This window comes from Solanum verrucosum, unplaced genomic scaffold (assembly GCF_900185275.1).
Source record: "Solanum verrucosum unplaced genomic scaffold, falcon-dt-bn FXZP01000277.1, whole genome shotgun sequence".
Lineage (NCBI taxonomy): Eukaryota > Viridiplantae > Streptophyta > Magnoliopsida > Solanales > Solanaceae > Solanum > Solanum verrucosum.
Window position 1 is genome coordinate 2,239,501 of NW_026019945.1, and position 14,450 is coordinate 2,253,950.

The window sequence follows — 14,450 nt, forward strand, 5'->3', positions numbered from 1 at the left end:
TTTAAAATTCTTTTAATTAAAGTAAAGAGTTTGATTTCCACAAGATAGGTTGATCATCTGAGTTTATTGGATTATTTATGTGTTTGGAAGTCAAAGTTGGATGTGTGTAATGTGACATGACGTTGTTTTTGAGGATGGAGTACACTCTTCGTCAATCTCAAAGTTTGATACATGCAATTAGACGAATTTAATAATGTGATTACGAGCTCTTTTCTTACTCAAATCCCAAGTGGGCATTGGGACATGACTTTGATGCAAGATTCGAAATAGTCCGTAATTTGAGTACTATCCTATAAGAAGGACCAATTTGTTAACTCACTAAGTCAAAGGACTAACAAGTCGGAATTAATTTTAATCTTTTATCTTTAGTTTAAGGTCATAAGATTCAAATATCTTCTTACTTTATTAATTTTCGTGTCAGGTCAAAACTAGACAAACATCGAGAGAGTATTTGCAAATAGTTTTTACTCGCATCGCAATTCAGCAAAAAAAAGGGGAAGTTCACAAGTGGTAATTAACAAGATAAAAAGAGATAATAATATAGAACATTTACAGTACAATATGCATACATGATACATGTTCATCATAACTACGTACAAGCCCCACCCACCCACTACCCACCCCCAAAAAAAAGGTTACAGAGGAATTAAAATAAAAAAGGAGTTGGGGAGAAAGCTGGCGCCAAGGCTGAAACTGGAATTCTCCTGCAAAAGTATTAGTAAGATAAAAATGAAACCGTGAGTGGTGAAATCAGAATTATCGTTAAGGAGATTCAAAATATATATACAGAGATATAAAAAACAACTTGAAAAAGCACAACAAATTTGTTGTAGTATCAACTAATTGTACTCTCTTGCATAATAATAGCTTACTAAAAATTCCTTAAACTCAATAACATTTACTTAAATTTTAAGTTTTAGAATTACTGCAATAATTTGTTTTTCTTCAAACTCCCTGCGGGGAGATCGCTACAATATTAGGTACTACGAGTCAAGATAACCTCAATAACTTTTGCTTAAACTTTATATTTATAGCGAGGAATATAAATTAGGATTTGAAATGCTAATAAGGATTTCCGGCTAATCTTAGTTTACATTTTTCGGTAATAGTAATTTTCTAAAATATATAACACAAAATTGAATGATTTTATTGATATAAAAAAAGAAGAAGGAAAAAACGGGTTTAATTTGCTCTAAAATTATCATAACTTAGAGAGGTTCTTAGTTCAAAATTCGCAATCATCTATTGTCATCATCAAAAACATATTTCACTTGTTGAAGATAAAATTTATTATTTCTAACGATTTAAACTTTTAAATAAAATTTTCATACCTAGTTTCCTCGCAACTACGACGACGGGGTTTAGTGGCGGGTGGGGAAGTAGTTATGACTTTTCTCTTCACTTTTCTAGGTGGCAGAGCGTTGTCTTCTGAAATGGCCGAAAGTGAGGGCCTCCAATTATTAGGTACTGAACCAACTGAACTCGTTGGTCCACCTCTACCTCTCCTTCGTCTCCTGTTTTTACGATTAGTGGGCTGGGCCGGGCCAGGAACGAGAGGCCCGATGTCTTCAAGTGGGGGCAAACGAGAAGAACAACCACAGCAAGCCATTAGTTCCAAAAGGAACTTCATGTTTATTTTTTGGGGTAACAAGAGAATTAGGAATTTTGTATTAAGCTTTGTATTTAAAGGCTAACTATTAAATCTTGGAGTTATAATAAAGGGACCCAAAAGTAGTTGGTGGTTATTGTCTTTGGTCTCCCCATCCCATTCTTGTTTTTTTCTCAACTTCCACCTCTATCCTTCTTTTACTCCTTATTAATTTCGTGACAGTATTTGACTGGACATAAAATTTATTTAAAAAAAACTCAAAAACTAATACTTGATTGGCGCTTAGGATCAAGAACAGAAAAAGAAGAATGAGTAGGATAAGATCGAGGTCAATTCTCTTTTCTTAGCGCTTGTTCATTTCATAAGACTTTTTCTCCTTTCTCAGTCACGAATTGGAGGTTCTACATAATAAACATCTTACTATTTAACGATAAGCTCAACAAAGAGAACTTATTCGTGGTCTATAATGGATTATTAATATTTGTGTGATGAAAATTGTTTTATTATACATAAAACAAATAGTTTAAAGTTAAATTATTTGTAATGACTTTTTTATTGAAACATATTGAAAAAAATTATGATTCATAATTGAAATACACAAACATCAAGTAAGAAAGAAAACTATAATTCACAAATTAATTTGAATTTGTGCATTACAGGACATCACAACATTGGTAAGTGGATTTATGTTAATGTCCATACATTCAAAATAAAACATAATTGAATTTTATCAAAGAATGGTATAATGACACATCCAACACTTCTAGAAGCCATCAAATAAACTAATTGATTAACTGATTGGATACAAGCCAACAAAGTATATATAACGTGGACAAAATTCCTCCAGATGCAGGCAATAACACTAATGTCACATAAATAAATATAATCCACCTTGTTTTGGAGCATATATTTTTATAAAAATTCTTTTTCAATTTCGTATCTATTCAAACGATATCAAATAAATTGAAATAGGCAGCGAGTAACCAACCAAATTTAGTAAGTAATTTATTGAAGACCCATACCTATCAATTACAATGACACACCATAGTGAGTGCCACATGGGTTAAATGGAGCAAACCACTTGTTTTTCATTAAATGAGAAATCAGAAACGATTAGTTACTCTCAATGGCAAACATCAAGTTTACTTGTGAATGAAGGCAACATCCTACTACATACATTCTAACAAAAATGAATCATCTTAAGCCACATGTGACCAATATTAGTACTCCATTCTTATTTTATTCGTCTTTTCAATTCGACTTTCATTTTTTTGACCATTCATTAATTTCAATTTTGTATATGACATATTTAAGACAACAAGGTTCAACATAACTCTAGTTTTAACTATAAAGTTCCAAGGACTAATTTATTTTATTAAACTTTGTGTCTAATCAAATAAGCAAATTGAAACAGATGGAGTAATTAGGATTAAACCAAAGTCCACTCATGGTGTCAAAAACAATGAATAAATAGGAAGAAAGATCTAGTATCAAGTAACAAGAAAACAACATTAATTTCTCCTATAGAACCATACAAATCTTTGAAAGAGACGAAACATTTATTTAATTTAATAACTTGCATGTCCTGCTTCTTACTAGATATTTATGGATTGGATGCCAATTGGAACTCGAGGCAAAAGCACATGTAAAGCTCAATCTATATGTCATAATGTCAAAATCAATCTTCTTCACACTTAATAACACTTCAATTCTGCCCAAATGAACACAAAAATGGAAAGATTTTTTGTGCTTTAACAAAATGAGTACTGAAACACAAATGCTATGAAAAGTACCAAGTCTTTTTCATAAAAGATTAAGCTTCAAACATATTATCATATCCAAGTTTTATCTATGACAGAAATTTTACATCCTTAAATGAGAGAAAGTTTAGTATACACCAATGAAGTGTCATAATCCAAAAATCCCTCCTTGTAAGATGGAAGCCGCTTTGTTCACAGTTCACTGACTGCCATATGATGATGAATTGTAATTGCCATATCCAGGTGTTGTATTATTGTTCTGCATTGAGGGAGGTGGTGGTCTTGGTCTTGCGTACTCGGCAAAGATAACCCATCCATCAAGAAACTGCAAAACAGATAGGAAAAAAGACAAACATGAGTAATGAATTTATTTTAATTCTCCAAGACCAAGTATCTTTCAAGAGCATATCACCAGTGACCATCTACTGGCACCTTGAGAATCAAATGATCAATTGAAAAACAAGAAAGTAGACCACAAAAACACCCACTCCAGAGCCACATATATCAAAGGGGGTTCAATTGAATTCCCTTGTCGAAAAATTGTACTATGTGCAAGTGAAAAAAACCTTTTTTTATGTGTGTACATATTATATTGTTTGATCCCCTAGACACACGAGAGCATTAGAGTATTTTTTTGAATCTCATGAAAATACTATGTTTGCCAATGGACCAAGTTAGTGAGACTTTAGAGCCTGTTTGGATTGGCTTAACACAAGTGCGTTTAAACTAAAATAACTCTTAAGCAATTTTGTAGTGTTTGGATAAGTTAAGAAAGTGCTAAAAAGCACTTAGTGTTAAGCTAAAATGACAAATATAAGCCAAAAGTCATAAGTTAGAATTGACTTATAATTAAAAACTGAAAAGACAATCCTTCTCAAAAAAAAAAACTGAAAAGACAATCCAAATAGGCTCTGTTTTACAAAATTCAGCCTTGAGACCCCACGGCACCTATGAGAACTAGGAGTTACTATCTCTCCACTTTCCTGAAGCAAGTTAAGACCTTCATCATAGACAAGATAAGGTTACTGTTGCATTCCTAGGATAAGGAAAGGAAGTTCATGAAGCTATCTATACAACGATAACATACACAGAGAAATCCCACAAGTGGGGACTAGGGAGGATAGAGTGTACACAAACCTTACCCCTAGTCCCTACCTCGTGAAGGTAGAAAAGTTGTTTTCGAAAGATACTAAGTTCAAGAAAAATCCCACAAGTAGAGTCTAGGGAGGATAGAGTGTACGTAGACCTTACCCCTTGTCCCTACCTCGTGGAGGTAAAGAGGTTGTTTCCGAAAGATCCTCGGCACAAGTAACACATATCAAAGATTCACATAAAAAAAGTCTAACCAAACCTCAATTTATTCTCTTCATGAAGCTATCTATAAAGTATGAATATTGAAGGAGTGCTTAATTTATGTGCAACATGAATTATTAGATCAGAAAGTGATTTTCATTTCTCTTTAACAAACCATATTCAGTGATGGCTCCAACTTAAAAAAAAAAAAAAAAAAAAAAAGAACAAGTTCAACAATCAAAGGCTAAGTTGAAAACTCTTTGTGCATGCTAAGGAACACTAGTGCAGTGAGTATATATGAACTTTCTGAGTTTGAGAAGTACACATATTTTCCTATAAAAAGGAAGACAAATTTGAGAAGTTCAAAACCCATTTCAGCACATCCCATCATATCGTTATCATTTTGTAAAAATTATTAAATATTTTACTACTCAATTCATTACTGTAACGTTATTTTCTCTCTAGTGACTAAATATATTATTAATCATTACTCACCTGGCCATCCATGCCCTTTATACCAGCTTCAGCATCTTCCAATGTCGCATATCTAACAAACCCAAAACCTTTAGAATAACCAGATACTCGATCAGTCACAACTCTGGCTGCAAAGACAAAAGATAATACAATCATTACACTTCCTTTAAAATGTATTCTTATCATAATTTGTGTGCACGAGGATACGTAAAAACATACCATGGACCACTTCGCCATGTTTTACAAAGGCTTCTCGAAGCCCTTCTGAGGTAGTACGTTTGCTAAGCCCTGGAAATAAGACAAACATAGGAATCATTTCAGGATCCCGGTGACATTGAACATACCCAATTTGAAACAAAAGTTTCAAAACATTCCAACTTCCATTACATTGTACTGAACAGAAATTACAGGCAACTAGCATACAAATGTTTTAACGATACTAACAACACAATGTGTGATAGAAGACATAATTATTCTGAAAAATAAAAAGTTGCTCACTGTAAAATCACAGGGCCTGAAAGCTTCAGTTTATGCAAATCTCCATCGCAAACATTCAACCAATTTGACACAACTTATCCAAGAATTCTAATAGTTAACTAAGAACTATTTACTTCTTAACTTTAACAACTAACAATAGGAAAAATCATTGACAAAGATAAATCGGGTTCAAGATGTTGAGCTACAAACTTCTCAAAAGAGCTAATTAAGGCTATGCAATTCCAAAAAAAAATGAATCAAATCAAATTGTTGATTCAATGGATTATATTTTAGAGAATCTAGACAGATTCTTGCTTTTCACCTAAACTAATTTCATTTATCACCTACACGATGGAGAAATATACATACTATCTATTAATAGCAAAAGATCATAGCTTTTTTCCTACTCGATTCCTTTCCTATAGAAAGAGTACAATGTGTCAATTAGTTTACATTTTCTAAAAAGATATTATGGTTCTTATGATTCATCCGTAAAGTATTGGAACATCCGTAATTAAGGATACACAAAATACGCATCCATAACATATTATGCCACAATATCTGCTTGTTTAGAAAGGATTATTCCCATTGAAGGTGGTGGAGTAACTATAACATGTTTTTTGTTTAAATTGTATAAAATAACAAACTATTAATTCAAATTAAATGTTATAACCACAATTTCATTTAATTCTAATCCGTAGCAAACACTTTGCAATTCGCCTCTCTCCCTAGAAATCTCGCTCGCTACTCTCCCTCGCTTCTCACTTTCTACAAACACAAATATATAAATTGTGTTTGTATTTGTATAAAGCGAGAGAAAACTGTATATACAAATACAAATACATATATTTTTTACCTATACACTTATATTTATACAAATAAATATCTTCCCCTACTAGTTCTCTTTTACCTTTCTCTCTTTCTCGTTATATACAAATGTTTTATTTCGATTCAATTGTATACAAATTCAAATTTTATGCAGATATAAAATCATTGATACATCTACATAGTAGTTATATATATACAATAATCTAACCGATATACATATACAATCATTGTGCTTTTATGCAAATGAGATGTCTACAAATAGCAAAATTGTAGCTTTAGAGTGCTAATATGATTTTTATATTTGTTAAACCAAAAATTTACTGAAACTGGTAACATTGAAGTAAGTATGACATATTGAAAATCGAGATCACATATAAGCAAGCACCTAAATGCAAACAAAATTGCATATTCATTCTATCAATTAAAACCAATGGTTAGCTATATATAAAAAAAAAATTAAAAAAAAGACTGAGTCACAAAACATAGTCATAAAATCTGCAATACAACTAAAAATTAGAAAAAAGTGAGCAGAAATGAGTAAATTTTGAGGAAAATGAATGAAACGGGAATATACCAGAAACGAAGAGATTGGTGGATGGTTCAGCTGGTGGCGGCTTCTCAACTTGCTTCGAAGGCGTATTGAACGGAAAGCTTGAGGAAAAGGTAGATAATAGAGCACGTAAACCTCGCGGCGCCACAGCCGTTGCCGTTGCCGTTGCCGTTGCCGTCGCCGCTCGCAAGGCCATAAGGGGCTAAATTTCTTAGACCCTGGGGTTTTACAGAGATTTCTAGAAGAGAAGGAGTTTTGTTCGTTGATTTTGCTTCTTAAAATGTGAAGTCGGCTTACTAGTAACAGTCCAATGGGCTAAATGGTAGCCCATAATAGGGCGCTGATTGCATGGGCTCTTTTTTAGGTATCATTTATGCAAATATAATCTTTTAAAAATTAGTCCTCGGACAATTTTAGACTCGAGTTTAATGTTTGTTCATATATTGCTTAATCTTATAGGCAAACCATTAAATTGTTATCTAATATGTATAATCACTTACAAAACTTTAGTCAATAGTTTAATTTGCACAAATATTAGTTTAAAAGATTCATAAGTTTCAATATAACTAGAAGAGAGGATTGTTTACTAAATTATTGTCTCCAACAAAAAATTCATTTGGCACTTTCAGCCTTTCATTACCATCTACTAATGTCATAATTCATAAACATGTATAGTGCATTTGGTTTTGTTTTGCAGAGAGAAATTTTGAGTAAATGAATTGATCACATGCACAGTTGTGGAAGTTGAAAATAGATACTGCTAATTAAAAGGGGACAAATAGATTCGTGTAAAAATCGTTTAATAGCTTTGAGAGCGTAAAATGTTGAGAAATTTTCCTGTTAACTTAAGCATGACAGAATAATGATATGACGAGATCAAGGAAAACGAAAAAGTTAGGAGCAAACATCAAAATGAATCATAATGTTAAATGGCAAACTTGTCCAGATATGGATTTTCTCAAACAGAACTTACTAAATATCCCACCAAAATTTAGTATAATTTCAGCACTCAAATAGTTTAAAAGACTGATCCGGAAACAAATACGTAAAAACAGTGATAAGGTAAACTTTTTAAGCCTTGTCAGCCTTAGCAGCAGTGGCGGCGGCTTGACCACGAAGACGACCAGTCCTCCTTGCAGCAATAAGACCAACCTTTTGCCCAGGTGGTGCATCCCGACGGACAGTACTTGCATGACCAATATGTTGATGGTTACCACCACCATGAGGATGCTCCACGGGATTCATAGCAACACCACGAACCTTGGGCCAGCAGTTCCTCTTTACTCTGTACTTGTGGTATGCGTTACCTGCCTTGAGCATTGGCTTCTCGGTACGTCCTCCTCCAGCTACCTGACCAATCATGGCACGACACCCACTTGGCACAATCTTCTTGGATCCTGATGGAAGCTTAATCCTGCCAAAAGTAAATGAACCAAATTAACACTTCAACAACGGAAAGTTTGAATGTAATCCCAATAACACATTGAGGATAAGAAGACAAAAAATAAGCACTGCTGTAGTTGGGAGCCAAATGTACTATAATCAGCTCATCACCGGAAAAGATATAAACTTAGGTTCATGATGAGACCAAACTATCAGAAGCTGGTTCAACCTAAAGGGGACAACTTGGCAGAAAATCCCCTTTCAAACAGCAAGTTTCATTCTCAAGTGGAACAACTATGGGACGATACAATCTTCCTTCAACAGTGTGTGGGCACAAACTGAAATTCAGAGTCTCAAGCAGGGTTCAAGATATGCTTATAGAAAAGAAAATGCAAGACCAGACATTCGTAAGTCGGTGCCAACATAGGTGCTTGATCTAATAAATTTAATAAAAAACTGAAGCATCTTCCCAAAAAACAACTCCATCATCACATAAAACTAATAAATCACAGGAGAAAAACATCATAAACACCAGATAACACAGGCATCACATCGAGACGTAGTCCGATTGTAGCACTATAAACACCTCTAGTTAATTTTGGGTGACCCTCTATGATATCACATTTGTTGTATAACCACTTTTAGTTAATGATAACAATATAAAGCAGACTTCCAGGTTCCAATACTATAAAAGCAAGTCAGAACAACAGTAACCAAAGAATGAAAAAGCACCATTAACACCTAGTTTGGATCCTGGTTGTCACATATCGTTTCAATCATGTTGTATGATGTCTTGTTTTCAGTCGTTCGTTCACACAAAATGAGTCATTACCTTTTATATGAATTTAATGATACAATACAATAAAATTTAAATAACAATCGAAACAAATATTGTATTTAATCTAATATCACAGTACAATACAATAGGTGACAACAAACCAAACAAGCTGTAACAGATCAAGATGAATCTATGATATGCATACGTAGAGATTCTACTGATTAAATTAGGAAGAAAACCAGTTCTATGTTCAAATTGATAGAAAAACAGAGCAGCAGTTACCAAAAACTGAACAAAAAGCTACAAAAAGGATGAAACAGAACTGATTATGCATACCTAGTGGTTCCATTATCGGGGTTGTGACTGATAACAATAGCATAATCACCAGAGCACCTTGCAAAAACACCACGGTCACCAACTTTATGCTCAACATTGCAAACAACAGCTCCTTCAGGGATAGATCTAAGTGGTAGCACATTGCCAACCATGAGCGTAGCCTTCTTCCCACAGTAAACGAATTGCCCAGTGTACATACCCTCCGCCGCAACGAACAGCTCCTTCTGGTGCTTGTAACGGAATGGATGACGGAAAGTGATACGGGCTAGCGGAGCACCCCTACCTGGGTCATGAATAACCTCAGTTATAACACCCTTCAGGTAACCATTACGCTCGCCGAAGTCGAGTGAACGGAACCGGGCTGGGCCTTTCCGGTGGTGAGTGTGGGACTTGAAGACGGACCCTGCTCCCTTACGTTGTGCTCTGATCACACGACCCATTTCGCCGCCGTCTCTCTCTCTCTCGGCGATGTTAAAGGAAATGGTTATATGAAGAAAGTAAATTAGGGTTTAAGAGAAGGGTAGAGAAGACCTAGTTTCAAATTGGGCCGGGTCCAGTCTTGGATTTCGGCCCACCATTGATTTTTTCAAGTCCACTTAAGAATCACACGTTTGCAAGTTTAGCTGCTTTAGAATCGATTTCAAATTTATTGAAAAGAATTGCATCGTATTACTTGTGCAAGCAAAACTTCTAATATATGACTAGAATGTCTCAAACTTCGTATATTTTTTTTTTTTAAAGCTTAATTTAACATTTCGAAATGTTAAACTCTTATTTGAATTTGAATGAGTTATTTATCTCATTTCACCTATGATTAGGGGTGGCAAATGGTTGGATTGGATCGAATTTATATGGATTGAGCAAAAATAGTTTGAATTACAATCCATCCAAATAGAATATGGTAAATATGGATTTGGTCAAATATGATTTGAATTACAATCCACCCAAATAGAATATGGGTAAATATGAATTTGATCAAATATAGTTTGGCTTCCAATCAAACATTATTAAAGGCAAAATGGATGTTACTTAAAGGATAACAATTATCTTGCGTGTGGGATTCGTCACTACAAGTGTAAAATGAATTATACGTAAATATATGGATTTATGGGTTGGGATAATAAATTCCAAAACTATACGTTCGTGTACGTAACACTATGCAATATGTGCAGAAGTTCGAATCTTTTTTGTCAAAAAGATTATATTATATAAATAAAGTAAAAAATGATTATTTCAAGTTCAATATTAATCAAATTAATCATTATTTATCTGTAATGCAACACCTCCTAATTGGCGCATCCTTAAATCTCTTTGTTATATGTTTGAATCATTTCAATCTCTTCTTTTTTTTCATCTTGTTTGCTATGCAATTCACTCTTACCTTACCACGAATAACTTCGTTCATAATTATATCTCAACTAATATACTCACACATCTATTCGAGTCTCCTCAAATATTTACAATGAACAAGTTATTTCGATTGAGAGTTTAGAGTATAACTTGGTTTGTGACTTTTAAGGATGAGTGGGGGACGAATTACACTAGATCAATTCAAAGACTTTTTGTTGAAAAAAAAGTTCGAAGTCTTCCACAAGTCCCCACCCACACTCACACACATAATAATTGTAATGACCCAGAAGGTCATTTTTGAAAATTTTCACAAAATTATTGTTTTATCCCTTTCGATAGTTGCCACGAGTCATTTTTGATTCATCAGTGAAGTTGGTCTGAGAATTTTGAACTATTCGATAACTACAGTTAGTTAATTGGCAAAATTTATTAAATAATTAATTTATTTAGGTGATGGTTAATGGGTCAAACCCTTAATTTAATTATTATCTCATGTCACTCAAACCATATACATTAAAAATAAGTTAGTAGGGTTTAACATTTTAGTCCATAATCATAGAGAGGCGGAGGGCACGGTTTGACGCCACAAGAAAAGTGACTCGTGCTTCAGGTAAAACCTCAGGTTTATTTTGTTTCTGTATTATTGTTGTTATAGGAAAAAAGTAGTATATTAATGGTTGGATGATAAGTTATATTATTATATTAATTTGTTGCTAGTATGATTGTTGATTGGTGATGCCATTGCTAGCTCTATAAGTAAAAACTGGTTACTTACTAATGATGTTGTCGGCAGCGGCTTGATTATGGAATCATTATTGTGACATGTGATTTTATTTTGGGGTAAAATAGAAGAGATAAAACTTGTAGCCAAATTAGTTTTAAAGGACGATTTGAACCATATAAAATAACTGTGGTTTTGCTTTCAATTTGTTTTGTTGCTGCCAAATTGAGAGAGTTTAGTAAGAAAGTAATAATGAGTTAGGTATTTGCAGGACAATGATATCTAAATATAATTGAGGATGAATTCTGTGTAGTTTTCCTTGTTTTATATTTTTCTTCTTCTTCTTTGTTTGTTTGGTGGTCGAGGTTATTGATGGTGGAACTTAGCTTAAATTTTAGGAATCTTCCAATAGTTATCACATTATGATTCAAGATTTGATATATATTAAGATAGGTCATTAAATATGAATATTATTATATTTATGATATTGGAGATGTTGGAACCTAATCCTTGACTTGAAATTTGGAAAATATGAGAATTGACATGCTAATTGGTATCAAGATTAGGAGCTTGATTATACATTTGAGTGAGTTTTTGGATCTAGGCTAAACCTATAATAATATTGGTGTTGTTTGTTTCAAACTCTTATTGTGATTATCTATTTGAATTGATTTAGAATTCCAACGAAAGGGAAAAGATCAAGTCCCGGAGTGATTGTTCGACTATTTGAGGCAAGTGGATTTCTAAACCCTTGTTAAGTGTATGGAATTCGTGTATTTCCTTGTGATATGTATTTGAGGGTAATGAGACTTAGCGATGGGTTGACTTGTACATATTGATTATTTTCTAATGATGAAAAAGGGGTAATAAAAGGCAATGTGTTTAATTGTTGATGTGTGATGTTTGAGATTGGGTTGAAAGGCTTGTTGAATCATTGTTGATGTTGTATCACGGTTGTATTGTTGTGAATTGTGTATTGTTATGAAAATGGTCATCTCCTCATTATTTGTGTGAACATGTCATTTGCATTGGTTCTGAGACATGGTTATGATAAGTGTTATGTGAAAAGAGAATGTACCATTTCGAGGGACGTATCGCGCGCCGCGATGGATACTATTTTTCGAGGGACGTATCACGCGCCGCGATGGATACTATTTTTCGAGGGATGTATTGCGCGCCGCGATGGATACTATTTTTCGAGAGACGTATCGCACGCCACGATGGTTACTATATTATCGAGGGTCGTATCGCGCGCCGCGATGGATGCATGGACAAATATGTCCCCCATGGGTCCCGGACTGAGAGACAGCGGGTATGTATCACTAGGTCAGACATGCATCACTATACTTGACATTGCATTCCATTGCATTGCACATATTTATCATTAGTGAACTTGATATTGTGTTTTGTTGATCTTGTGAGTGCCTTTTTGTGGAACTTTGATTGGTGAATATTGAGTTTGTTGTTGAGGATATGTATTGTTAGAGTGTTGTTGTTGAGATATGTGCTATGTGAATTGTGAACTGTTATGTTGGGCTGATTTTATGCATGTTGTAGTTGTGGAGGTTCAGTTGGGGTGTAAGGAGTACCCGTATTCTATCCCCTTAGCTTGTGTTTAGAGGTTTACTTGTTGAGTACCGCGTGGTTTGGTACTCACCCCTTGCTACTATATTTTTTTTGTAGGTTACTAGCCCGGACCTTTGTGATATATTCTCTTATTTTCCTAGGCTTCTTGGAGATTTGTGAGGTAGTTGTTTGTCAACTCAACAGACCTTCTTACTCCTGTTTATGATCTTGTTCTACTCTAGAAACAATGTCATATGAGACTTGTATTTTTCTTTTGATTCAATTGTAATTCTTTAAAGGCTTGTACACATGACAACTAGATTTTGGGGGTATTTTTGAGTTTATTATAAAAAATTTCGCATTTTATTGTAATGATTGAGTTTTAGGCTGACTTGTCTTGGTGGGTTAAGACGAGTGTCATCACGTCCATTTTGGATCGTGACAATAATAATAATAATAATAATAAATATACTATATATATTCGCTCGTTAAAATAATAATCGATAAATATAATATTATAAATATATATTAATGAGAATATAGATATGATGCACGTATGACGTGTATATATAATTAGTATATACGTAAATTATTAAGATAGACTGTAAGCGTTGACAAGTGGTATTGAAGTAGAGTATAATGATGGGAAATTACAACTCTACTCTAAATAAAAATTACTATTGTTGCACTTTAATATACTGCAATTTGAAGCTCATAAAAAATCTTCCCTTAATTCTGCTAAAGATGTCATTATATTTTATTTAAAAAAAGTTTGACTCATTCACGAGTAAATTTAAGCACATCTCTATTATTTTACAAATATTTATTTTCAACTTTTTCGGTGATAGATATCAAGTAATTCGTTCACTAAAGCTAGAATAGATTGTGATAGAAGAATATTAATTAATTATTTGATCTTAAAACCACACGATTCTCAATCCACTTCATTAATTACTAGGTCCCGTCCCTTTAGCTAGTTTTCACAGGTTAAAACTTGAAATGAAAAGTTCAAATCCCATCAATATCATACATTTCATTTCATTATCCCCTCCTATAATATAATAATAAAAAATTTAAAATCTATCAAACTCCATCACAACGCCTCCTTAAAAAATCTCACATTTTATGGATAATTATGATGATTAACACTAGATTTTTTAAAAAAAAATTATTTTTTAAAACCAAAGAAGTAGAAACCTTGAAGCTTTACTTAAATGTTGAGAGTTCAAATTATTTCACGAGGAATAATAGTCGTGAAGGCAAATGAAATCAATCGGCGGGTGCGCTAACACTTGTCACCCTCATATCACGACACGTAAGCAAAA

At 33.6% G+C, this 14,450-nt stretch overlaps 3 protein-coding genes across 3 annotated transcripts; all 3 read right to left on the minus strand.

The window, feature by feature from the left end:
- Window positions 1–514: 514 nt before the first annotated feature.
- Window positions 515–1,635, minus strand: LOC125809319 (uncharacterized). Its single transcript, XM_049488982.1, has 2 exons — window positions 1,332–1,635; window positions 515–704 (listed from the first exon to the last, which is right to left on the minus strand). The coding sequence occupies exons 1-2, from the start codon at window positions 1,628–1,630 to the stop codon at window positions 647–649; spliced, it is 357 nt and encodes a 118-aa protein (XP_049344939.1). The 5' UTR covers window positions 1,631–1,635; the 3' UTR covers window positions 515–646.
- A 1,755-nt stretch (window positions 1,636–3,390) lies between these two features.
- On the minus strand, window positions 3,391–7,249 carry LOC125809330 (organelle RRM domain-containing protein 2, mitochondrial). The gene is made up of 4 exons (XM_049488991.1): window positions 7,016–7,249; window positions 5,356–5,424; window positions 5,158–5,264; window positions 3,391–3,694 (listed from the first exon to the last, which is right to left on the minus strand). The coding sequence occupies exons 1-4, from the start codon at window positions 7,185–7,187 to the stop codon at window positions 3,569–3,571; spliced, it is 474 nt and encodes a 157-aa protein (XP_049344948.1). The 5' UTR covers window positions 7,188–7,249; the 3' UTR covers window positions 3,391–3,568.
- Window positions 7,250–7,961: 712 nt separating this feature from the next.
- LOC125809342 (60S ribosomal protein L8-like) lies at window positions 7,962–9,980 on the minus strand. The gene is made up of 2 exons (XM_049489002.1): window positions 9,489–9,980; window positions 7,962–8,405 (listed from the first exon to the last, which is right to left on the minus strand). The coding sequence occupies exons 1-2, from the start codon at window positions 9,926–9,928 to the stop codon at window positions 8,063–8,065; spliced, it is 783 nt and encodes a 260-aa protein (XP_049344959.1). The 5' UTR covers window positions 9,929–9,980; the 3' UTR covers window positions 7,962–8,062.
- Window positions 9,981–14,450: the final 4,470 nt, after the last annotated feature.